This window comes from Perognathus longimembris, chromosome 5 (assembly GCF_023159225.1).
Source record: "Perognathus longimembris pacificus isolate PPM17 chromosome 5, ASM2315922v1, whole genome shotgun sequence".
Lineage (NCBI taxonomy): Eukaryota > Metazoa > Chordata > Mammalia > Rodentia > Heteromyidae > Perognathus > Perognathus longimembris.
Window position 1 is genome coordinate 64,173,708 of NC_063165.1, and position 27,303 is coordinate 64,201,010.

Consider the following 27,303-nt stretch of genomic DNA (forward strand, 5'->3'; position numbering starts at 1 on the left):
TCCCTTGGATGTAAGTTTTTCTTTTTCTTTTTTTCTTTTCAGTACTATGATTTGAACTCAAGGTATTCTACTTGCTAGGCAGGCACTCTACCACTTGAGCTATGCTGGCAGCCCTCCTGTTCTTTCTGTTCCTTCTTTTCTTTTTCCCTTTTTATTGGCAGGTCCTGAGGCTTGAACTCATGGCCTGGACACTGTCACTGAGCCTTCTTTGATGCTGAAGGCTAGCGCTCTACCACTTGAGACAGTGCCACTTCAGGCTTTTTCTGTGATTAACTGGAGATAAATCTCATGGTCTTTCCTGCCTGCCTGGAACTAGAATCCTCAGATTTCACTAGTGGCATGAGCCACTAATGCCTGGCTCTTTCTACATTTTTTATTTGATTATATTAGTTGTACAAGGGGAGTTCATCTTCCATCCGTGCACACACTGCATCCTCATGTAATTCACTTCTGCCCTCTCCCCACTGCCCTTCTTAAAATAATTTCAACAAACTTTATTGTTTTCGTACATGCGTATAAAATACTTCAACTATATTTATGCTCATTCCTCCTTCCCTCCTTCCTCATCCCTCTGTTCCCACTCCCGCTAGAAGGTGTCATTTGTAGGAAAATGGATGGAACTGTAGATCTTGCTTTTGTTTTACTTTGCTTTTTTGTGCCAGTTCTGGGACTTGAACTCCACGGCTTTGTTCTCATTTGAGTTTTTCACTCAAGGCTGGCACTCTTATCACTTGAGCCACAACTCCACTTCCAGGTTTTTGCTGGTTAATAGTAGATAAGAGTCTTGAGGACTTTTCTGCCCAAGCTGGCTTTGAACCACAGACCTTCAATATTAGCCTTCTGAATAGCTAGGATTGCAGGTCTGAGCCACCAGAGCATGGCTTGGTGATTGTGTTGAGCAAGATAAACTAAGCCCAGAAAGCCAAATATTGGATTTTTGCTAGGATTGAAAGATATGTGTATTCACTGATTTATACAAATATTAATACATATATATATTTATGCATGTAATAGAATATAACTGTAATAGAATGTAACTGTGGGACAGTTTGGAGCACATGAAAGTGGAGGGAGAAGAAAGGAAAATGAAAGAGAATGAATAATACTGAAATACAATGCCTCTGAGATGATGACATAAGGGAACTGAGTGAATGTTGTTGAACAATAGGGGGATAGGGAAGAGAACAATGGAGGGGATAAATCAAGTTAAAATAAGGTCTGTGGACTAGGGAAATAGTATGACACCCCCTCCTTGTACAATTAGTGTACACACACAAAAGAATGCTATGTGTTGTTATGTTCATGAGTTTACCCCACATCTGAAGCTTACCCTCTTAATTTTGAAATGCTCTTTGAACTTAACTGTTGGCTAAGCTTTGGTTTCTTTTTGCATTCTGTTTATAATTATAATACACGTATTATTGTAAAAGAATAAATTTTTATCCTTCATTAAAGTATGACAGTCACTTCTGCTCCCTCCTTTCTTTGCCTAATCCTTATTTGCTGATGGTGCCTTTACTCTTTCAAAGTTTTTCTCTCCTTCAGGTTCTGCTTTCCCTTCAGAGCCAGATAAGCAGATTTGTTAAAATTCCAAGTAAATTAGAGGTGACTAGGTTCCTCTTTCACTAAGCCCTTTCTCTCTTTCTCTCTCCTGCCCTCTGTGTATGTGTGATGTGGTATATATGACTTATTGAATTGGCTTCTTGGCTATATTCTAGACAGATAACTGTAGGTTATGACTTGAAGAAAATAGGGCATTACTGTCCCAATGTGCTCTTTTCAGCTTTTAGATACTATGGTTTCAATTTCAGGCTAGTTTTACACAAACAGAGACAGAGCAAACACATCACGCTTAGCACTCTGAAGCTCTTGCTCTTTGGCATTCTTCCCTAATAGCAGTATTATTTTAATTAAAATACAGATTTGCTCTAGATTACCATATGATCATGTGACCCAGTAGTTTCATTTCTAGTTATGTATCTAAAAAGATATAAATCAGGGAATCAACAGATACTTGTACACCATTGTCCATCACAACATTATTCACAGTAGGTAAAAGGTAGGAGTCACCCATATGTCTATCAGCAGATGAATGGATAGATAAAATGTAGACTATATACAGACAGTGAAATTTATTCAGCCTTAAAAAGGAATAAAATTCTGATACCTGCCACAACATGGATGAACTTTGAAAACAATATACTAAATAAAATAAGCCAAACCCACAAGGACAAATATTGTATAAATCCATTTGTATGAGGTACCCAGACTAGGCAAGTTCATAGAGATGTGAAGTAAAATAGAGATTTCCAGGGACTAGAGAGAGAAGGAAATGGGAGTTGTTTGGGATGATGAATATATTCTGGATATGAATGGTGATGGTGACTATACGACAGTATGAATGTACTCCATGCCACTGAATTATGTACTTCATAGGGTGAGTGTTGTTGGGCACCAGTGGCTCATGTCTGTAATCCTAGCTACTCAGGAGGCTGAGATCTGGAGGATTGTAAGTCAAGGCCAGCTAGGGCAGGGACAAAAAAAAAAAAAAAAGCGACTCCATCTCTAAAACAACTAGCCAAGGGGCTGGGAATATGGCCTAGTGGCAAGAGTGCTTGCCTTGTATACATGAAGCCCTGGGTTGGATTCCCCAGCACCACATATATAGAAAATGGCCAGAAGTGGCACTGTGGTTCAAGTGGCAGAGTGCTAGTCTTGAGCAAAAAGAAGCCAAAGACAGTGCTCAGTGCTCAGGCCCTGAGTCCAAGCCCAGGACTGGCCAAAAATTAAATAAAAAAATAAATAAAACAACCAGCCAAAAGCAGGCCAGAGGCATGGCCTAATTGCCAGCAGTGAGAGAGCAAGGCAAACAGGAGCTTGAGACTCTTGAGTTCAAAGCTTGGTACTGGGGAGAAAAGGTTAAGAGGTAAATTTTAAGTTATGTATATCTTATAACAATAAAAAGAAATACAGAGCTGAGAATGTAGCTCGGTGGTAGCCTCCTTGCCTAGCCTGTGCAAAGGCCCTGAGCTTCAGTTCCCTGTTCCCAAAGAAGTCTTCTTCTGGCCAGGTTTCAGCACTTTATTGGGGGAAATTTCAGGCATCTTTGGAAGCAGATTTTGAGCAGCCATAATGTGTCTTCCAGGGAAGAGGCCTCCCTAGAGGAAGGCAGCTTTACTGGTATCAAAGCTGGGCCTATTGAAAACTGACCATGGTGTCATTTTATTTTTCCCTCTAGGCTATCCATCCAGGATATGGATTTCTTTCAGAAAACATGGAATTTGCTGAACTTTGTAAGCAAGAAGGGATTATCTTTGTAGGTCCTCCTTCTTCTGCAATTAGAGACATGGGAATAAAGAGGTATGAGTTTATATCTTTTTAAGTATAGTACATAAAGATTCTTCTTTACCTACAATGGGCATAATCATACCATTTTGTTGTCATAGATATAAGTGAATTACCTGCCCATATAAGAAAACACCATTAAGTTACAGAAAATATTCACTTAGGGATTCTAATCTGCACACTAATTAGTTTGTAGAGTAAACAATGCGAGGGGCTGGGAATATGGCTTAATGGTAGAGTGCTTGCCTTACATGCATGAAGCCCTGGATTAGATTCCTCAGCACCACATATATAGAAAAAGCCTGAGGTGGAGCTGTGACTCAAGTGGTAAAGTGCTAGCCTTGAGCAAAAAGAAGCCAGGGACAGTGCTCAGGCCCTAAGTCCAAGCCCCAGGACTGGCAAAAACAAACAAACAAAAAAAACACCAAAAAATGTGAGAAAAAGTAACAAGCAAGTTTAGTGGGTATATTAGTATTTATTGTCTCAGACTATGTATAGTCTTCTGTGCCTGTGGGATGGTTTCCTTAGAGTTCATTGAAATTGATGGGCTGGACTGTATTTGTGTTTCTCCTATATGAAAGAATTCATAGATCAGGGTGTCTCGGTGTTTTCACTCTACAGCACATCCAAATCCATCATGGCTGCTGCTGGAGTGCCTGTTGTAGAAGGGTACCACGGCGAGGACCAGTCCACCCAGTGCCTGAAGGAGCATGCTGGGAGAATTGGTTATCCAGTCATGGTTAAAGCTGTCCGAGGGGGAGGAGGAAAGGTGAGGGGTGGGTGTTTACCTTTGCAAATTCAGCCAAGTCATCTTTTTTTACTTATGTTGCAGTCATAGCCATCCTTTCTCTCCTAGGGTATGAGGATTGTTAGATCAGAAAAAGAATTTCAAGAACAGTTAGAATCCGCTCAGAGAGAAGCAAAGAAGTCTTTCAATGATGATGCCATGCTAATCGAGAAGTTTGTGGACACACCAAGGTAGACAGCTTTAGTTCTGATTCTGCGTTCTCAAACTAAATGACAAAAGCAATGCACATGTGCTTTCTGTAAAGTATAAAAATGGAGCTGGGTGCTGGTAGCTCACGCCTAAACCTAGCTACTCATCTGGGCTGGCTCACTCTCCTTAGTGGTGTCTTACCTCCAGAAACTCTGCTAGATTCTCACAAGGAATATCCAGTGAGAAGGAAAGTAATTGTTTTGCAATAGATGGGGAACGTTCTGTTCTTCCTAACAAAAGGATCACTAAGTCCTCATTCCCTGGGAAACATCCACCAAAGCCCTTTCTGCCCTGGAGGAAGTTAGTCAGCTGTAACCTCCTCTGTACTTCCTGGCTCATTGAAGGGAGAAAAATGAAAAAAATTAGGCACCACTACTGAAGGTTATAGTTCAAGCACAGGCCCACAAGAAGACTATGATTTAATCTAATTTATAATAAGACTGCTTTTCCTCCCCTGCACCCTAACTACCATGTTCTACGACTGGAATGCTTGGGTCTTTCCAAAAGTCATATGTTCAAATCCAACCTCTTAAAGTGATAGTAAACTCATATGGCCAGGTTAAGCATATTCTTAAAATAATAAGTAGTCGATATTTATCTGTTGCTTCACTTAATTTATTTCTTAGCTATTTTTTGTGGATGAGACATTTTGATTACAGTTTTCCATGGTTTATGAAATCTGTTGTAAAAAGAATTTTAAAGGCTGCTTATAAAGTTATCATAGATCCTTTGTGGTTATATGAAAGATAACTGTAATTTGTAATTTTTGTGTAGTCAAATTTGCCAGTCTCCCTTAACAATTTGAATTTTATATGACTCACTTGTATTTTGAGTTTTCTACATTTTCAGTCTTTAGTTTTCCAGTCATGTCATATATAAATATTATTTTTTCTCTCAAATGTTTGTTGTACAAATGAAAACTTTTACATTGAGATTTGACAATATTATAGTTCTGTTTCCAAGTCTATTTTGAAGTCAGAATACCAGTTCTAACCTAAAAGAAACAAACATGAAAATGGAGGAATCCCAATCACCAGGGCTGACCATTTGCAATGGGATATTTATCACCCTTAACCAAGGATTCTTACCTGTGTGTTGGCTTTTTAAATAGGCACGTGGAGGTCCAGGTGTTTGGCGATCACCATGGCAATGCAGTGTACTTGTTTGAGAGAGACTGTAGCGTGCAGAGGCGACATCAGAAGATCATTGAGGAGGCCCCAGCGGTAAGAATCCAGAAATGAAACTTTCTGAACTTCCCTGGAATGCACACCTTATTCCCATCAGTCTGGGAAGTGCCTCCCACCCCTCAGAGTCCTGTTGACACCAGTTTGCCAGCAGCAGTGGAACCATGAGACCTTATCTCAGGGCTGGGGATGTGGAATTGGTTGATGCTCCCAAGGCCAGGCACCTTAGGACCATGTTTCTTCCAGAGAGACTCTCAGGAAATCTAGTCCCATCTGTCAGCTGAAGAGGTACTAGCTGGGTAGTGAGGTTTTCTTGCCCATTTTAAATTATAATTGACTTGAACTAGTTACATGCGTGGAATGGAATGATCAGATTAATTGGATGTATTTTGTTACAGCAAAAACTTGTTTTTAACAACTGTTTCTGGTATTTCTACAATGCATTAGGTATCTCCCCATCTTTGATCATTTTGTAGCAGAGAGTCACTCTTGCTTGGTACTTTAACATTAATTGTTATGTCTCTCTGAATCTTCTTAATTGTTTTAGGTAGTCTTGTTCTTTTTCTTTTTTTTCTTTCTTTCTTTCTTTTTTTTTTTTTTGCTGGGCCTGGGCTCTGTCTGTGAGCCTCTTTGTTCTCAAGACTAGTGCTCTACCACTTGAACCACAGAGCCACTTCCAGCTTCTTCTGATTACTTTATTGGAGATAAGAGTCTCACAACTTTCCTACCCGGGCTGGCTTTAAACCATGATCCTTGGATCTCAGCTTCCTGAGTAGGTAGGATTTCAGGTGCGAGCTACCAGCACCCAGTTGGTAGTCCTGTCCTTGAGCCAAGATTTATATTTCTTTTGGCATGCTACTGCCATGGTATAGATCCATGTTCTTTTTCAATATGTATTTCTAAAACAGAAAGGATCTGAGGTTAATCAGTTTGTCAGTTCAAGTGTAACTCCTGTTGCATAGTATACCGTGTACTATTTGAAGTATTTGTCAACAGTAAAATTTCAGTGAATACTTATTTTTATTTTTTTTGTGCCAGTACTGAGGCTTAAACTCATGGATTCATACTGTCTATTTGCTTGTTTACTTGAGGCTGATGCTCTACCACCTGAGCCACAGCTCCACTTCCAGCTTTTTTGCTGGTTAATTGGAGACTCTCCTGGACTTTTCTGCGTAGGCTGGTTTTAAACGGTAACCCTCCAATCTCAGCTTCATGAGTAGATAGGCATGAGCCGCCAGCAATTGGCAAATGCTTATTTTTCAATAAACAGGGATTGCTTAAATATCCATTGAGCTTTCTTTTAAAATACTAAACATTTTACTTATTTACACTTCTTTTTATGAACCTTACTTCTTCTTTTTTTTTTTTTTTTGGCCAGTCCTGGGCCTTGGAGTCAGGGCCTGAGCACTGTCCCTGGCTTCTTCCCGCTCAAGGCTAGCACTCTGCCACTTGAGCGACAGCGCCGCTTCTGGCCGTTTTCTGTATATGTGGTGCTGGGGAATCGAACCTAGGGCCTCGTGTATCCGAGGCAGGCACTCTTGCTTGCCACTAGGCTATATCCCCAGCCCTGAACCTTACTTCTTAAGATGGAATCTCAAGAAGTCCCTTTGTTCTATATCATCCTGAAGGAAAATGGAGATCAGTGAGATCAGTGAGTTTCCTACTGATTCTTATATTTATCATATAGTTATGAAAGTTACTAACTAGACACAAAGGATAAGGATGTAATTAATGCCAATTAGTATCTGTAATACAGACATTAAAACATTAAACTTCGGGATAGTGACAGTTAAGATGCAGAATAGTATTTCTTACTGAAGTATTTAATATTAGCTTTTTAATCCTTATTGGAGGTTTTGTTTATTTTTGTTTTTTGTTTTTTGTTGGTCATGGGACTTGAACTCAGGGCCTGGGCACTGACCCTGATCTTTTTTGCTCAAGGCTAGTGCTTTACCACTTTCAGCCTGCTCTCCACTTCCGGTTTTGTGGTGGTTATTTGGAGATAAAAGTCTCAGGGACTTTGTTACCCATCAGGCTTCAAACCACAATCCTCAGCCCTCAACCTCCTGAATATCTATAATTCTTCTCTTTAAGAAAATATAATTTTGGGGCTGGGGATATGGCCTAGTGGCAAGAAAGCTTGCCTCGTATACATGAGGCACTGGGTTCGATTCCCCAGCACCACATATACAGAAAACGGCCAGAAGTGGTGCTGTGGCTCTAGTGGCAGAGTGCTAGCCTTGAGCAAAAGAAGCCAGGGACAGTGCTCAGGCCCTGAGTTCAAGGCCCAGGACTGGCCAAAAAAAAAAATATATATATATATATATAATTTTATTGTTATTAAGGTTTTGAACAGAGGGGTTATTGTTTCATAAGACAGATAATGAGTACATTCCTTTTTGGACAATATTACCCCTTTCTTTTGCTCTCTCCTCATTTTTCCCTCTAGTCCCTGCCAACAAGTTATATAGTTCATTTTCTACATAGTGTCTGCTGAGTACCATGCCTGCTAAAATATAATATTACATTTGATGGAGATTTCTAGAAAGTCAAAATAGTAATGCACATGTGTTTTAATCCTTTTTCCTAGCCTGGTATTAAACCTGAAGTAAGAAGAAAACTTGGAGAAGCTGCCGTCAGAGCTGCTAAAGCCGTAAACTATGTTGGAGCAGGTATGTTAAATTTCAGTTCTAACAGAAGAGAAGAAATCAGTGTATCTTTGTTTCAGAAGTTAAAAGATGTATATAGCTTTACAATCAGTAGTGTTCCACCTTTTAACCATATTCACAAGAAAAAATAAATTTTATATTAAGACCAATTGCAAGCTAGGCTCCAGGGGCTGATTCCTGACATCCTAGCTGCTCTCAGGAGGCTTGTGATCTGAGGCCAGTTTGAGGCCAGCCCAGTTCCTTTTCAAGGAACTAGTTTGTGGTTTATTGACTTTTTCTACTGACTTTATATTTTCAATTGCATTGGGTTTGGGGTTTGGTTTTTTTTTTTTTTGCTCTATTTAAAAAAATTTCATCTATCCTTTGCTTATTTTGGATTTAATTTGCTGTTGTTTCTCTAGTATTCTGAGTTGGAAGGTTGGCTTACTGATTTTGTCTCCTTTCCCGATATATTTATTTAGAGCCGTAAATTTCCCTCTAGACATTGGTTTTACTGTATCTCATAAACTTTTGATGTTGTATTTTCAATTTCATTTAATTTAAAAATATTATAAAATTTTTTCTTGATACTGGTTTTTCAGATACCTTTCTGTTACTGACATCTTTTGTGTTCTGAGAACAGATACTATATGTTGCCTATTTTTAATTGTCATTATTAAACTATATTAATTGTTCAAACTAGTGGTTTTCACTGTAACATTTCCATATAGTCATGTATTGTATTTTGACCATGTGTACCCTCCCCTCCACCTTTTCCTGTCCTCCTTTCACTCTTTTCTACTGGTCCCTTATTTTTCCCTAAAAGTTCTAATTTTAATGGTGGTTCATGCCTGTAATCCTAGCTACTTGAGAGGCTAAGGCCTGTAGGATTGAGACTTGAAGCCAGCCCAGGCAGAAGAATCTATGAGTTCATTTCCAATTAATAGCAAAATGCCAGACTAAAAGCATGGCTTAAGTGGTAGTGTTAGCTATGAGCAAGAAAGCTGAATGAAAGCACAAGGCCCTAACTAAGTTCAAGCCTGGTACACACACACACACACACACACACACACACACACACACACACACACAGAATCTATGAGTTCATTTCCAATTAATAGCAAAATGCCAGAATTGCCATTCAAAGCCAGCTGGGGCAGGGAAGTCCCCGTGAGACTCTTACCTCCAATTAACCACTCAAAAAATGGTGCTGCAGCTCAAAGTGGTAGAGTACTAACCTTGAGCTGAAGAGCGCAGGGACAGTGCCCAAGCCCAGAGTTCAAGCCCAAAAACCAACAACAACAGGAAAAAGTTTGAAAGGAAAAAAGAAAGCAAAATTGATATTACAAGAAGAAATAAAGATTAAAAAAAAAACAAAACACTGAGGTTTGCGCAGGCCCCAACCTGCCTGTGGTTTGGGGCTGCTATCTTCCTCATAAAGGAAAGTGGAGGTTTCATCTTTTGGGAAGACAGAGTCATTGTCTTCTCTAAAAATTTCCCCTACACAGATATCTTTGGCTTTTTCCAGAAGTAGTGAAAACTCATACATCTAAGGCTTCATATGAGGTCAGAAGCAATGACAGTGCTGTGACCAGAAAATTGAATGGAGCATGGTTAACTTTCAGAGCCTAGATTTCATGACAGTCGTAGAACTGAACTCCTTCCTTCCTTTCCTCCCTCCCCCTCTTCCTCCTCTTTCTCTCTTTCTTCCTTTCTCCCTTCCTTCCTTCCTTCCTTCCTTCCTTCCTTCCTTCCTTTCTTTCTTTCTTTCTTTTTTTTCTTTCTTTGTCTCTTTCTCTCTCTCTTTACTTTTCTTTCTTTCATGCCAGGTCTTAGGCTTAAACTCAAGGTCAAGGCTCTGTTCCTGAGCTTTTTGCTGCAAGGCTAACACTCTACCACTTAAGCCATAGATCTACTTCCAGATTTTTGGTGGTTAATTGGAGATATGAGTCTCATGGACTTTCTTGCCCCAGCTAACTTTGAACCATAGTCCTCAGATCTCAGCCTCCTGAGTAGTTGTTGGTTCTGAGCCACTGGTGCCCAGCTAGATTTTTTAGTAATAAGAAAAAAAGTATAGTCATCTCTCTCTCCCTCAAAGAGGTTCAGGGAGAAATGGGCACTAGTGGCTCAAGCCTGTAATCCTAGCTACTCAGGAGGCTGAGGTGTGAGGATCAAGGTGCAAAGCCAGCCTGGGCAGGCAAGTATGTGAGACTCTTAGCTCCAATTAACCACCAAAAAGCTAAAGTTAGAGGTGTGACTCACATGAGTGCAAGAACATGAGTTCAGCACCAAAAACAAAGAGCCTTAACTTTTCCTCTTGTCCTTTCTGTTATTGTCATCATGAATCTCATTCATGCATAAATAAGCATATATACGAAGGTGCACATAAGCTATTTGTTTTTTGTTAAATCAGTCAATAATAAGAAAATTAAGGTTTTCTTTAGCCTCACTTGATTCACTCTCCAATGCTGAGCTCTATCTTTTGTCTTCTCTCTGAAGAACTTCTTTATTTATTTATTTTTTTGCCAGTCCTGGGGCTTGAACTCAGGACTTGGGCACTGTCCCTGGCTTCTTTTTGCTCAAGGGTAGCACTCTGCCACTTGAGCCACAGGCACCACTTCTGGCTATTTCTGTTTATGTGGTGCTGAGGAATTGAACCCAGGGCTTCATGCATGCAAGGTAAGCGCTCTACTGCTAAGACACATTCCCAGCGAACTTCACATTTTTTGCAAGACAGGTATCCTAATTATATTAAACTGACAAAATGAGCACACTTACACTTGAAATAGTTTATTTTCTAAAATTAAACCTTAACCAAGCTAGTAGACACTTGCCTAAATATGCATGAGGTTCTAGGTTTTATCTCCAACCCCATGAGGGAAAAGAAAAAAAAATATGTATAAGTTTTCATTGTTGTTGCTGGTGTAGTGTGTGTGTGTGTGTGTGTGTGTGTGTGTGTGTGTGTGTGTGTGTATCATGATATCAGGGTAGGGACTCATGCACTCAGCCTTTTTTACTCAAGGCTTTCTACTATAAAATGTGAGATGCTTTCCTTATGAATTGCAAAATGTTTAGCATTAAGTGAACTCAGCAGCAGAACTCAGTATGCTACATCATGGAAGACCTTGACTTGATACTGATTATTTGCAATTGGAATGTGACCATTGTATTTTTTTTCTTCAGCCAGTTCTGGGGCTTGAATTCAGGGCATAAGTCCTCTCCCTTAGACTTTTCACTCAAGGCTGGTACTTTACCACTTAAGCCACACCTCCTCCTTTTTGCTGATAAATTGGCGATACAGCCTCAAGGATTTCTCCTGCCCAGGCTGGCTTCAAACCATGATCCTCAGGACTCAGCCTCCAGAGTAGCTAGTATTACAGCTGTGAGCCATGGGTACCCTGCTTGACCATGGTATTTTGTTGTTTAGGAACTGTGGAGTTTATTATGGATGCAATGCACAATTTCTACTTCATGGAGATGAATACAAGGCTGCAGGTGGAACACCCTGTTACTGAGATGATCACAGGGACGGACTTGGTGGAGTGGCAGCTCCGGGTGAGAATTCTTCTGCTAAAGATCAATCTTGAGCAGAGGTTACCTCCTAGTTTCCTTTTAACAGACATGTCACTTTGGACAGGAATCATTTTTTAGTGGTTGTGAAGGAAACAGGAAAACAGAAGGTGAAAAATAAAGCTTACATTTGATGCTATGATATTAATGGCACCTTAGGGACTCTGATTCCTCATTTGTCACTTACCTTCAATTACCCATAGGCACTGGGCAGCCAACAGGTGAGCTGCTGTCACCAAGGCTTGTCCTAATGCATGCTTGTGAGACCAAGCCTCAAGACCAAAGTGTTATGGGCCATGCTATGATTGCACTCTTTTTTACTTTTTTCTTCTTGCAGTACTGGAGCTTGAACTCAGGGCCTGAGCACTGTCCTAGAGGTTTTGTGCTCCACCTCTGGCTTTTTTGGTGGTTAATTAGAGCTGAGAGTCTCACAGACCTTCCAGCTTGGGCTGACTTCGAACCATCATCTTCAGATCTCAGCCTCCTGAGTAGCTAGGATTACAGGTGTAGCCACTTACATCCAGCTTGAAGTCTTAATCATTTCAAGAATTTTGTCTTTTTTGAACTTCTGTGGACAATCATATGATGTTCCTTTAGTGAGTGATAAGTGATTTTAATTGGACCAAAAGATTCTTCTATAACTCTGAGAGCTAATGGAAGTTGATGACGTTGAGCAGATTGGTGTCCTCCTAGCTCATAGGTGGTGATGGTGGCCTCCCAGAGCATGAGAATTTGTTTGAAGGCATGCCCAACAAGCTTGAATTTCAAACTCTAGTAACACCAAAACAAAAACAAGACCAAAAACAATAGACATTTTTTATTCTGGAACTCAATAAATTATAGGATAGGCACCACTGGCTCACATCTGTAATTCTAGCTATTGAGGCGACTGAGATCTGTGGATCACAGTTCAAAACCAGCATGGACAGGAAAGTCTGTGAGATTCTCCTCTCCAATTGAGCACCAAAAAAGCCAAAAATGGGGGCTGGGGATATAGCCTAGTGGCAAGAGCACTTGCCTCGTATACATGAAGCCCTGGGTTCGATTTCCCAGCACCACATATACAGAAAATGGCCAGAAGTGGCGCTGTGACTCAAGTGGCAGAGTGCTAGCCTTGAGCAAAAAGAAGCCAGGGACAGTGCTCAGGCCCTGAGTCCAAGGCCCAGGACTGGCAAAAAAAAAAAAAAAAAGCCAAAAGTGGAGCTGTGGCTCAAGTTGCAGAATTCCAGCCTTGAGTGAAAGGAGACAGTACGCAGGCAGGCCCTGAGGTCAAGCCTTGGGACTAGCAGAGAAAAAATTAAGAAGGAAAATAGATTCTAGTAGCTGCTTTTTAGAAAAAGAAACAAGCTTTTATCATGTGTGAAGAGACTCCACAGGTTATGGAAACTGCTGTACCTAGGTATATATGGAGTGTGTCTTCCAGGCAGAGGAAAAGCAAGGGAGCTCCTCATTTGATGAGTCAAGAACTTGAGCTCCAGGATACGCCTGTGGAGCCAGACAACTTAGAGAGCGGGTTCAATGATGTGTTCATGTATTCCAGACACAGGTGCAGATGGCTAGCTGTGACCCGAGAAGTGAGGTTAGGGTTTCGAAGAGTTGGCATCTAAGCCTGAGAGAACCCAGGTGTACCAAATTCCCAACAACCACAGGCCTAGTTGGCCCAGGAAAATAAGACAAGTCAGTTTGCAATGGGTCTGTGTAGTTAAAAGTAAGCTTACCTTTTGCAATATGGGTACATGGTCAATTTTTTAAAAATATTTGTACACATAAAATTGTTTGTTGAGGTTGGAGGTGTGGTTCAATTGGTAGAGTGTAGGCCAATGAATGAAAGTGTCAGGTACTGAGTTTGAGTTTCCATCTTAGACAAAAAAGAATCTGTTAAAACATCAAAGACAATTTCATTGTGAAGAATAGGGATGAAATAGTATCAGCTAATGCTTGCATGCACTTACAGTACACCCGGTGCTGTTCTCAAAACATGGAGAGCTGGAGGATTTGGCATGGTTCAGTGACTGTAGAGACAGAATTGAACCAGGCACGATGGCTTCGAGGCTGAGAATATCATGCCAAGGAGGCATTTCACTTAGTTACTTGTTTTGTTCCTAGCTATTGTGATTCTTGATATTTCCTATTTATATGTTCAAAGTGATGAGACTTTTGCCTCTGTAGTATAGTTCCCCTTTTCCTGTTGCTTTTCAGGTTCCTCCTGATGGAGACACTGTAGGATGGCTAAGGCCAGCTCCATCTTCTTCATGACTGAACACAAGCTAATACTTTACTATAGAAAGGATGGATTTGAGAACTGAGTTCTAATACCTCAGATGAAAAGAATATCTTGCCAATAAGATGTTTATTTCCATTATACTAAATAAACATGAATTTGTGTGTGTGTGTGTGTGTGTGTGTGTATGTGTGTGTGTGTGTCAATACTGGGACTGGAACTTGGACTTGGGCACTGTCTCTTAGCTTTTTTGCACAAGACTGGTGTTCTACAACTTGAGTTACACCACCACTTCTGACTTACTTTTTGCTGGCTAAATAGAAATAAGAGTCTGATGCACTTTCCTGCCTAGGCTGGCTTCAAACCGCTTCCCCATATGTCAACCTCCTGAGAAGCTAGAATTACAGGCATGAACCTCCAGTTCCTAGCTCAAACATTGATTTTTTATTTATTTATTTTTTGCCAGTTCTGGGCCTTGGACTCAGGGCCTGAGCACTGTCCCTGACTTCTTTTTGCTCAAGGCTAGCACTCTATCACTTGAGCCACAGTGCCACTTCTGGCCATTTTCTATATATGTGGTGCTGGGGAATCAAACCCAGGGCTTCATGTATACGAGGCAAGCACTCTTGCCACTAGGCCATATTCCCAGCCCAAACATTGATTTTTTTTTTTTTTTTTGGCCAGTCATGGGGCTTGAACTCAGGGCCTGAGCACTGTCTCTGGCTTCTTCTTGCTCAAGGCTAGCACTCTGCCACTTGAGCCACAGCACCACTTCTGGCCATTTTCTGTATATATGGTGCTGGGGAATCGAACCTAGGGCCTCATGTATACGAGGCAAGCACTCTTGCCACTAGGCCATATCCCCAGCCCAACATTGATTTTTTTTTTAAAAACACTGATTTTTATATTTATAAAGTAGTCATCAGATTGTGAATTTGCATTTTCTTTATTAAAAAAACTTGAGAAATCCATTGTAACTAATAGACTGTTCCAAAACTGTGTTTTTAATTTGTTTGTTTTTCCTAGCATTCCAGCAAATAGGTAAAGGCACAGATTTTATCTGGCAGCATTACAAAATCCAAATGTATATTTTCTGTTGGAAAAGCATGACTGGCTAAATCTCATAGCTGTTGTGTGGTGGATTTTCATAAGAAGCATTCCTCTATTGCCAGATTGCAGCAGGAGAGAAGATTCCTTTGAGCCAGGAAGAAATATGTCTGCAGGGTCATGCCTTTGAGGCTCGAATATATGCAGAAGATCCTGACAACAACTTCATGCCAGGAGCTGGCCCATTGGTGCACCTGTCTTCCCCTCAAGCAGACCTTTCCACTAGGATCGAAACTGGAGTACGGCAAGGTGAAGTGAAGTAAAACCAAGTCTCACTCTTGTTAAACTTTCAATACTTCTTTTTTGAGGCTAGGTCTTACTGTGTTGCCCAGCTTAAGTGATCCTGGTGCCTCAGCCTTCTGAGTAGCTACAACTACATACTTATGTGTCGCTATCCTACGTTAGTGCATTATTTATTTGGGGATACAGTCATATCCTTGAGACATAGGGATGTCTTAAAATAGAGAATTCAATTGATTTCTCATAAATGTTTATTCTTTTTCCTTCCGATTATGGGGCAGGGGAGGCAGTGTGCTGGTATTGGAGCTTGAACTTAAAACCTCAGACTCTCTTCTTTGCTTACAACTGGTTTTCTAACACTTGAGTTATGCCTCCAGGCTAGCATTTTGCTGATTAGAGATAGACTTTCCTAGACTTTCCTGGTTTTGAACTAAAATCCTCCATGATTGAGTAGCCTAGTGAGTAGCTAGGATTACAGGCATGAGTCACCACTGCTCAGCTCCTCCTGGAATATTTTTAAAGCATAGCTAGTATTTGAAATAATACAAACTTAAATGTGTATATACGCATATATATGTGTATATATAAACAGTATTACCCCGTCCTTTGCTTTCCCCCAGTTTCCCTTCCCATCCCTGCATACAAGTTACATAGTTCATTTTCCACATAGGATATACTGAGTAACAGGACATAAAAAGACAAAAAGCAACAATAATAGCAAAAAAAAAACCCCACAAAAATGATGCCTCCACCACAAATAGCATCATCATCAACAACAACAACAAAAAACATGTTTCCATTTGAAATAATACAAACTTGTTTTAAGGTGCAAGGTATGTATGTTGTGTTGTGTTGTGTTGTGTATGTTATTTGTTGCCAAATGCTAAAAGTATCTAAGGAAATGAGGGTATCTTAAAAGTCAAGTTAAAGGATTAAGATATAAATTCAGTATAGACTAAACAATGATAAAATAAATAGAATATATTAAAAGATAGTAGTGCAAGTGCCATACAACTTGGCGTATGATTCCTATGAGGGTTTCTTAAACCATGAAATCACACAATGTGTAGACATGATTGTCCTGTCTTTGGATGATGAGTAAAGTGACTTGGCCAAGGTCATCTTGCTGTTTACTACCTCCTTAATGGCAGTCCCACACTGTGATGGGATGCAACAGTTCTCAAGAATCAGAAGTCATGTTAATGCTGACATCATCTGAACTGGAGTATAAGAGGAAGTCTGGCATGGGATAAGTAGGCAAATCTAACAGTGGTAGAGGAGCAAAGAAAAGAGAACTGTGAGACACTGTATAATGAAGAAAAGAGTCTGCTGGGCACTGATGACTCAAACCTGTAGTCCTTGCTACTCAGGAGACTGAGATTGGAGGATCCTAGGTCAAATCCAGTTTGGACGGATAAACTGGAGAGACCACCAGTGAACCAACAAGCCAGAAGTGGATATGTGCCTCAAATGGTAGAGCACTAATCTTGAGCATAAAAGCCAATCAAGAACTCAAGACCCTTTTTTCAAATCCCACTGTCAACACACACACACACACACACACACACACACACACACAGTAAGTGTGTAGTTGGAGATACAGCTGGAGACATAGGTTGAAGACAAATTATATATTTGCAAAAACTGTTTTGAAAGCCAAAATGAATCATTAGGACTTTATTTCTTTATACTAGAGTTTGAACTTAGCACCTTGCACTTGCTAGACTGGTAGTCTAGCCACACCTGCTGCCCAGCTTCTTGCTAGTTAATTTGAAGATGGAGTCTAGTGAACTTTTTCTGTCCTAGCTGGCCTCAAAATGGAATCATCCAGATCTCAGCCTCCTGGATAGCTTGGATAGCTGGATAGCTCCTGGATGGTAGACATAAGCCACTAGCACTTAACCAGAATTAGCATTTGTAAATCACAAATTAACAGCATTTTGAGAGCACTGGCAGAAGGATTGGTACTTGGGAAAAATTTTAACTTCTCAGTAGAGCATGTAAGCAACAAAAGAAGACACTGCAGGTCTATTTCTTTGATAGCATCCATACTCTGGACTTAGTGTGCCTCTGCCTTTTTGCTTGTCTCTCTGCTTACTTGTTTACTCAATAAAGCTTTGCCAAGATTTTTATTAAAAAAAAAAAAAAAAAAGGACAGGGTGGGGAGTGTGCCCTAGTGGTAAAGTGCTTGCTCAGCATGCATGAAGCCCTTGATTCAATTCCTTGGTACCACATACAGAGAAAAAGCCAGAGGTGGTGCTGTGGCTCAAGTGGTATAGTGGTAGCCTTGAGCAAAAGAAGCTCAGGAACTGTGCCCAGACTCTGGGTTCAAGTCCCAGGATTGGCAAAAAAAAAAACAAAGACATTGCAATAGAAAAGCAAGAACCTTTAAACAAAATTTTATTATTTTAGGGCTGGGAATATGGCCTAATGGCAAGAGTCTTTGCCTCCTACACATGAAGCTCTGGGTTCGATTCCCCAGCACCACATATATGGAAAACGGCCAGAAGGGGCGCTGTGGCTCAGGTGGCAGAGTGCTAGCCTTGAGCGGGAAGAAGCCAGGGACAGTGCTCAGGCCCTGAGTCCAAGGCCCAGGACTGGCAAAAAAAAAAAAAATTATTATTTTTATTTTTTGTGCTGTTCCTGGGGCTTGAACTCAGGGCCTGCATACTGCCCTTAGGCTTTTTGCTTAAGGCCAGTGCTACCACTTGAGCCACAGCTCCACTTGAAGCTTTTTAGTGACTAATTAGAGGTAAGAATCTCACAGACTTTCTTGCCCAGGCTGGCTTTGAACTGTGATCCTCAAATCTCAGCCTCCTGAGCAGGTAGGATTATAAGTATGAGCCATGAGCACCTGGCTTAAATTATATTTTTATTATCTTTAATACAAAGGAGTCATCACACAACAAATTAGTTTATAAGTATAATGCGTTTTGGTTGAAGTCACCCTTTCATCATTCTACCTATCCCTCCCAACCTAACCCCACCCTTCAGTTTTCTTAAATTTCATAGGATATGCATTGATACTGTTACTCTATTCTTCCCCACCCTCTCTTTGTCTACTCTACTCCCTTTGACCTCTACCCAGTACCTTCTGAGTGCCAGTTTCCTGGTATTCATTTTGTTAGATTGAGTTTTTCTAAGGAATTACACCATTTGAATTCTCCCCTGCAAATATCATACTAAGACTAATACATCTGTGTACACTTGCATACAACACCATATGTGTTTATTTGTCCATTTATAAATTAGTTCTAGCTTCCTCATATGTGAGAAAACATGTGCCCTGTGTCTCTCTGGGCCTAACTTCCTTCATGTAACCTATTTTTTCCATGTACATCATTTCTTTGCAAATACTTTAATATTATTCTTTCTATAGGATAAGCAAAGCATCTACAAAGTGGGAAAGGATAGCAGAGATGTGAGCTAAAGAAGCTCTCCCAGACTCCTCTTTTGTAGGCAAAGCGCTGCAATCCTGCAGTCTTTATGTCATCTCCTTGTTAGATTGTGAGACACTTCAGGAAGACTGTCTTCCATGTTGCATTTTCAACCTGTAGCTCAAGCCTAGGCCTAGTAGGTGTCCAAGATGTATTGATGGATGAATAGGTGAGCAAATGGATGTGAGTGTATTATACTTCATTGACATTAGAGATGAGGATCCTCTGGTCTGAGAGGTCAAGTGATCTGCTACAATTGTGAAAAGTCCCTAGGACAATCTTCCTGGTGATACTTCACTGTTTGTAAACAGTAGAATGTGTCATGGCTCAGATTTTTATTTCTTCAGACTGCAATCGTAGTAATGATGGCTACTGCTATATATGGCCCTTGGCACTTTCTAGTATTCTTCCTATAAACTCTACAGGATGCAGAAACTATTGTCTTTACTGATGAGGAAACTGAGAAGTGGAGGGTGGAGGATGCTAAGAGCAGAAGGAAGTGGAATGTGCAAGGATAGGAGTTTGCCCTGACTTTCAAAATGAGGAAAAGAAAGCTTAAGAAAAGATAGGATGAGCTCAATATTAGTCACTCATTCCTGTTGTAATCCTAGCTACTCAGGAGTCTGAGATGTGAGGATTGTGGCTCAAAGCCAGTGCAGGCAGACATATCTGTTGAGAGTTTTATTTCCAATTAGCAAGCAAAAAGTTGGTGATGAAGCCAGGTGTCAGTGGCTCACACCAGTAATCCTGGCTACTCAGAAGGCTCAGATTGTGGATTCAAAGTCAACCCGGGCAGGAAAGTCCATGAGAGTCTTAGCTCCAGTTAACCAGAATAAAAGCCAGGAGTTGAACTGTGACTCAAATGGTTGATGACTAGCCTTGAGCTCAGGGACAGTGCCCAAGCCTCAAGTTCAAGTCCTAGGACTAGCATTAAAGTAAGAGTTGGAAGTATAGGTATAGCTTGAGCAAAAAGGCTGAGAACAGAAGGCTCTGAGTTCAAGTCTCAGTACTGGCACCAAAAAAAAAAAAAAAGATAGGATTGGGAAAACCAGTTGGTATGGCCCTAAATTACTATGTTAGAGCCAGGTGCTTTTGGGTGGTCACATCCTCATTAGATTTTGGGTACTTTTTCAAACTTCTCTGAGCCTCCATTTCCTTATCTGTCCAACAGTGGTAATTCAGAAGTTTATAAGGATTAAGTGGGACATGTATTAAGCAAAGTATCTTGGTAATTATATTTCGTCCCTTTAGTTTTTGACTGTAAGAGTTTCCTGTGTTTCTCACTTTCAGGGGATGAAGTTTCAGTTCATTATGACCCCATGATTGCAAAGCTGGTTGTCTGGGCTGCTGATCGGCAGGCGGCCTTGTCGAAACTGAGGTACAGCCTTCTTCAGTACAACGTGAGTGATCTGCGGTACATCAGTGATCCTCATCCCTTTGGTGTGCATCAGAGTTATCCTTTCCCTTATCAGACATTGGTGTTGCCAGCCTATTTCCACCAATTGCCTATATGTCACAAACACAATAATGTTGCATTAGAGAATTTCCTCAGATGCATCCAGCATGGAGTTATGGTCCTGTTCTTCCTTCCAGAATGGTCTCCCTCTCATGATCGCAGGGCTCCCAGTTCATCATCCTCAGCCCTGCTTACTTCTGGAGTCCTTCCCCAGTCACTCTATTTGAAATAGGACCCATTGCTGTTCTCTGTTGCCTTAGCCAGCCTTAGTTTTATTCATTGATGTGACATTATATTAAGTATTTGCATAGAGATATTCTTTATACCTGTCTCCCTAGAATATAAGCTCTGAGAGGACAGGGCCCTTGTCTGTCTGCTCATTCCTCACTGTCCCCAGACCTAGATCAGAGACTGACACCTAAAAGTGCCCAGTGAATGGATGGATGAATCAATGCCTGAATGAACCTGAGGCTCAAATAGCTATTTTTACCTCTGATCCCATTAGTCATCTGGATTTGGGTTAATTTTTTTCTTTTTACATCATTGTATAAATTTTTATATCAGTGTATAAAATTTTTATATCAGAAGTGGTACTGTGGCTCAAGTGGTAGAGCACTAGCCTTGACCTGAAGAGCTCAGGGACAGTGCCCAGGCCCAGAGTTCAAGCCCATGACTGACAAAAAAAAAATAATATCACTGTACAAAATTTTCATATCAATTTATAAAATTCAGGTTTTAATATTTCTAACTAGTAGGATATGTGTGTTTGTGTGTGCGTATTCCAGTACTAGGGTTTGAACTCAGGGCCTAGGCATTGTCCTTCAGCTTTTCTGCACAAGGCTGGCCCCTGCCACTTGAGCTGCACCTCCACTCCACTTCTGGCTTTTTGATAGTTAATTGGAGCGCTAAGAGTCTCATGGACTGTCTTGCCCAGTCTGGCTTCAGATCTCAACCTCCTCAGTAGCTAGGGTGTCAGGCTGACCCACCAATGTCCAGCAGGTAGCACTTCTGAGGTGTTTTGATCCTATTTTCTCCTTATTGTTGCCTCCAATCTGATCCTTGTCATCACCCTATTTTGCAATAGTGCTCTGAGTTATATCTTCAGTGTCTTGCATGTGAATTCACTTATCTCAGCATTTACCACTTCCCTAACTCGAGTCAATAAATGTTTTACACTACCTTCTATAACGTAATTTTCTCCCCTCCCCCCCCCCCTTTTTGGTGCCAGTATTGGGGTTTGAACTCTGGGCACAATACCTGAGATCTTTTGCTTAAGGCTAGTGCTCTACGACTTGAGCCACAGCTCCACTTTGGGATTTTTGTGTTTAATTGCAGGTAAGAATCTAAGGGACTCTTCCCGCTTTTGTCTTTGAATCAGGAACCTCACATCTCAGCCTCCTGCATAGCTAGGCTTACAGGTGTGAGTCACCAGTGCCCAGCTTTGCCATTCTCTTTTATTGGAAGGGAGTATCACATGTTAAATCCAGACATACAGTGCTGCATACAGAAACAGTTGTGGCCTTTACCTGGAATAATAGATTTTTCATTTATCATGAGTCATACATGTCAGAAAATACTTAAAGGAAGAAAGCAGGTGGCTTTTTGTGAATATGTTATTTTGCGCACTTAGTAGGAACTGGAACTTAATTCTCTTCCCAGATTGTTGGACTGCGCACCAACATTGACTTCCTGCTCCGCCTGTCCAGCCACCCAGACTTTGAAGCTGGGAATGTGCACACTGACTTCATCCCCCAACACCACAAGGACTTGCTGCCTGCTGGGAGGGCCACAACCAAAGAGTCTTTATGCCAGGCAGCTCTGGGCCTCATACTCAAAGAGAAAGCTATGACCGATGCTTTCAAACTTCAGACGCAAGGTATGGGATGCTTTTCTCTTCTCTCTGCCTGGGACACTGTGTAGTCACTGTTACACAGCCTTCTCTCCCTAAAAGCCATCCTGGACTCCCTTTTCTGCTGTCAGCAGCTGACATTCTTCTCTGGTTGTTTTTGTTTGTTTGTTTGGTGCCAGTCCTGGGCTTGAACTTAGCAGCTGGCCACCATCCCTAAGCTTTTTTGCTCAAGGATAGCACTTTACTACTTGAGCCACAGGTCTACTTCTGGCGTTTTATTAGTTATTAGTTATCTGGAGATAAGCATCTCATAAACTATCTTGCTTGAGCTGGCTTTGAACTGAGATCCTCAGATCTCATCTTCCTGAGTAGCTGAGTAGCACAGATCTGCGTCCCTGACAGTCAGCTTTTTTTCTGTGTTTTTTTTTTTTTTACTGTGAAGGAGAATTCTTCACATATCATGGATACACCATAAACACTACTTTTTGTGTGTCTGCCAATACTGAGGCTTGAACTCAAGGCCTTGTCCTCTCACTTGACCTTTCCTTCCTTCCTTCCTTCCTTCCTTCCTTCCTTCCTTCCTTCCTTCCTTCCTTCCTTCCTTCCTTCCTTCCTTCCTTCCTTCCTTCCTTCCTTTCTTTTGTTGTTGTTGTTGCCAGTCCTGGGGCTTGAACTCAGGGTCTGAGCACTGTCCCTGGCTTCTTTTTGCTCAAGACTAGCACTCTACCACTTGAGCCACAGCGCCATTTCTGGCTATTTCTGTTTATGTGGTGTTGAGGAATGGAACCCAGGACTTCATGTATACAAGGCAAGTACTCTACCACTAGGCCATATTCCTAGCTCATCACTTGACCTATTCACAAGGCTGAGGCCCTGGGGCTGGGAATATGGCCTAGTGGTAAAGTGCTCGCCTCGTATACATGAAGCCCTGGGTTCGATTCCTCAGCACCACATATATAGAAAAAAGCCAGAAGTGACTGTGCTAGCCTTGAGCAAAAAGAAACCAGGGACAGTGCTCAGGCCCTGAGTCCACGCCCCAGGACTGGCAACAAAAACAAAACAAATAAACACAAGGCTGAGGGCCCTTCCACTTGAGCTATGCCTCTACTTCCAGCTTTTTTCTGATTGATTAGACATAAGAGTTTCCTGGAATTGTCTGCCCGAGCTGACTTTGAATGGTGCTCTTCACATCTCAACCTCCTGAGTAGCTGGGTTTACTGTTGTGAGCCACCAGTGCCAGCTGTGCTCTGCTTATTTTGTCCTTTTACCATAAGTAGAATTTCATTGAAATGTCCCCCTTATGATGTGCCTTAGTTTTTCACTCAAGATTGATATTCTACCACTTGAGCCATGCCTCCACTTCCAACTTTTGCTGGTTAATTGGAAGTAAGTCTCATGGACTTGTCTGATGACCCTCATCTCCAGCTTCCAGCTCATATCCAGCTTCCTTAATAGCTAGGAATATAAGCATAAGCTACCAGACCTTAGAATGTATTCTTCTCAAATAAGGAAACAACATTTCTAGAATGGAGTGTCCTCTTGCTAACAACTTTCTTTTTAAACTTTTTTTTTTTTTTTTTTTTTGGCCAGTCCTGGGGCTTGGACTCAGGGCCTGAGCACTGTCCCTGGCTTCTTTTTGCTCAAAGCTAGCACTCTGTCACTTGAGCCACAGCGCCACTTCTGGCCATTTTCTGTATATGTGGTGCTGGGGAATTGAACCCAGGGCCTCATGTATACGAGGCAAGCACTCTTGCCACTAGGCCATATCCCCAGCCCCTTTTTAAGCTTTTAAGTGCTACAGTTATAAGCTTCATGATAATGGCTTTTGTTTAGTTATGCTCCTGGATTTTGTTCAACAGAGGGTATACACCTAAACACTTGTAGTGGATGGACCATTAACACTGAAGAGTAAAAGTGACCACAAGTAAGAGAAATAGTGGTGGAGATTTGGACGGGGGGGTGGGTAGAGGAGGGTTCTTGAATGTATCTGCCCTATGAAAAGGGTGACCTCAGAATAGTTTTTGCCACCAGAGAATAAGAGTAAGTTGTAAATGATCTAATTCTTCCACAGAAGGAGAGAGATTGTATATGTGACTTCCTGAAATTTAAATGAAAATATATCATTTAAATTTATCACAGCTTGGTGCCTGTGGCTCACACCTATAATTCTTACTATTAAAGAGTCTGAGATCTGAAGACTGCAATTCAAAGACAGCTCAAGCAAGAAAATCCATGAGACTTTATCTCCATTTAACTAGAAAAAAGCCAAAAGTATGGTTCAAGTGGTAAAGCACCAGCCTTGAGTGAAAAAGCTAAGGGACAATGCCCAGGTCCTGAGTTCAAGCTCTGGTATCAGCACAAAAATAAACAACTAAATTTAACACAACAGGGAGAACAAAGAAAGCACGTTTGAGCTGCCAGTTTTGGGCCCAGAACTTACGTTTCCTTTTGTAAAGTACAAGTTTAGTAGATCTGATGTGTGTAAATTAGTTATTGAATTTTAAATTTTTTCCAGATCAATTCTCTCCATTTTCATTCAGCAGTGGAAGAAGATTGAACATTTGTTATACCAGAAATATGACTCTTAAAGATGGTAAAAACAGTAAGTAATATTTTATTGAAAGAGAAATATGCGACATTGAAATCGATCACATTGAACTGAAAAAGAAATTTATAGCCTAGTCAGTCATTTTCTTCAATCCTAAATGTTTGAAGGGAATATATCAAAATTAGAATTGATTGGGTATGGGTAATAGAATTAATTATATGTATTTTTCTTTACACTTTTTCTGCCTTTTATAAATACTTTAAAAATTTACTGTAAAATATACCCAGCAAACAACTGAAGGAAAAATGCCAGAGTGTTAGCAAAGTTACCATATGTGGTAAGATGGAAGGCATTCTCTTTTTCCAATTTTTGGTATTTATTTTACTTTGCAATTTTTCTGCAATAAGGATTTATTGCTTGTTGGGGGCAGGGGCGGTGCGCACACTGAATGCATGTGTGTGCCCCTACTGGGGCTTGAACTCAGGGCTTCATGCTCTAACTTGGCTTTTTTACTCAAGACTGGTGTTCTACCACTTGAACCATGCCTCCATTTCCAGCCTTTTGCAGGTTAACTGGAAAGAAGAGTCTCATGGACTTCTGTGATGATCCACAGATCTCAGCCTCCTGAGTATCTAGGATTACAAGTATGAGACCAATGCCTGGCTGAGAATGTATTGATCTTCAATAAGAAAAACAACATGCAAAACTATGTAAGGAAGGGCAGATTAGCCATCGCTCAAGCATTGTTTCAGATGTTTCAGGTGGAAGTAGGTCACTAAAGTAAAGAGCTATAATTTAGTATGTCTTATCATATGTCAGGTTTTGTCACACAACAGCTTAATGAGGGGGAGACCTTGTTACACCCACCCATGGGTGATGAAACAGGCACAGGAGGTGAAGTAACTTACTCAATGGCCTGAATCTGATAGAGCCTTATTGATACCCACTCCTTTTTAACAGACTTTCATGCTGTTTCTCCCACTTACCCTATGGAACATTTGTTTTTACAAAATATCTTGCATAGGCCCAAAGTAGAAGCTCATTTTTATTTTAATTGTAGTCAGAAGGATATCTAAGCCAAAATGCAGTTTATGACTTGTGCCGTGTACCACAGGGTCCAGAATCCTGTGAGCGCTGATGAGCATGGCCCTTCTGCTGCAGGGCAGGTTACATAGGAAGCCAGATGGGCAGACTTGAGACTGGATAACCTTCACCATGAGGTGTCCAACTTGATCCCTGCACCCTCTTCTCTGAACAGAGTAGGAGCTTCCTTACTTCAGCTCTCTAAATACCTACTCACTTGGAGTCAAACTCTCCCTTCACAGGAATCAGTTGATTTATACCTAGAAGGGTTGAGACAGGAAGCAGGACATCCTGGAGTATTTGCACAGAGCCAACCAGACTTGAGATTGTCAAGCCTGGATCAGCATACAGGAAAGCAGTGGAAAGGGAGAGGTACCTACAACTTGTTCTCAAGAAGCTTTTTTGTTATCCAAAGGCCACGTGGGCAATACCTTTAGTGCCTTGGGTATGTTTCCAAGCTCCTGGGCACTGTCCCTGAGCTTTTTGTACTCAAGGCTAATGCCGTATCACTTGAGCTCCAGCTTCATTTTAGCCTTTTTGCTGATTAATTGGGGATTAGAATCTCATGGACTTTCTTTCCCCGTCTGGCTTTGAACAACAACCCTCAGTTCTCAGTCTTCTAAGTAAGCAAGATTACAGGTGTGAACCACCAGCTCCCAGATCTCTCCACCTTCTTAAAGAAAGTTTGAGGGGACTGGGTATATGGCCTAGTGGCAAGAGTGCTTGCCTCGTATACATGAGGCCCTGGGTTCAATTCCCCTGCACCACATATACAGAAAATGGCCAGAAGTGGCACTGTGGCTCAAGTGGCAGAGTGCTAGCCTTGAGCAAAAGGAAGCCAGGGACAGTGCTCAGGCCCTGAGTCCAAGCCCCAGGACTGGCCAAAAAAAAAACTAAAGAAAGTTTGAGGATATCCCTTATGTAGTGGCATTCCACAAGTGCATTGTATGCTGAGGTGTTTTCTCATTTCATTCTAAAACCATACCTCCAAAATGTAGGGACATTACACCGAAGACACTTTTATATGAATGCAGGTAATCAGAAGCAAGAAAGTTTCAGTGGCATCTTCAACCTAAGTTAAGGAAAAGAATCATATATGTGGTTGTGTTTAAGATGAGCCAATTCTCTTATTTGTCTCACATAAATCTTCAGTAATGAGTAGTATTTTTAAACCCCTTACCTGACTCAAGAAATGGTAACCCTCTGTATAGCACCTTAATAATAAAAATAAAATTACTTAAATAGTCAGGGCTGGGAATGTGGCTTAGTGGTCGAGTGCTTGCCTACCATGCACAAAGCCCTGGGTTCAATTCCTCAGCACACATATACAGAAAAAGCCAGAAGTGGCACTGTGGCTCAAAGGTAGAGTGCTAGCCTCAAGCAAGAAAAGAAGCCAGGGACAATGCTCAGGCCCTGAGTCCAAGGCCCAGGACTGGCCAAAAAAAAGTCAGACATTGATGACTCACATCTGAATTCAGCTCAGGCTCCAAGTTCAAGCCCCAGGACTGGCACAAAAATAAATAACTTTAAATAAAAAATGTATATATACACATATATACATGTGTGTATGTTTGTATTTATAAAGATAAAGAGACAAATAGAATTGAAAAGCCAACAT

At 41.1% G+C, this 27,303-nt stretch overlaps 1 protein-coding gene across 1 annotated transcript in view; it reads left to right on the forward strand.

Annotated features, from left to right (window-relative positions):
• The window catches only part of Mccc1 (methylcrotonyl-CoA carboxylase subunit 1), a 53,680-nt gene that overhangs the window by 14,734 nt on the left and 11,643 nt on the right, over positions 1-27,303 (forward strand). Inside the window, exons 5-14 of the mRNA XM_048347036.1 lie at positions 3,239-3,360; positions 3,967-4,114; positions 4,202-4,323; positions 5,454-5,565; positions 8,117-8,198; positions 11,602-11,729; positions 15,138-15,321; positions 20,040-20,149; positions 21,865-22,081; positions 24,570-24,656. Of these exons, the coding sequence (XP_048202993.1) occupies positions 3,239-3,360; positions 3,967-4,114; positions 4,202-4,323; positions 5,454-5,565; positions 8,117-8,198; positions 11,602-11,729; positions 15,138-15,321; positions 20,040-20,149; positions 21,865-22,081; positions 24,570-24,656 (1,312 nt within the window). The remainder of the gene's footprint in view (positions 1-3,238; positions 3,361-3,966; positions 4,115-4,201; positions 4,324-5,453; positions 5,566-8,116; positions 8,199-11,601; positions 11,730-15,137; positions 15,322-20,039; positions 20,150-21,864; positions 22,082-24,569; positions 24,657-27,303) is intronic.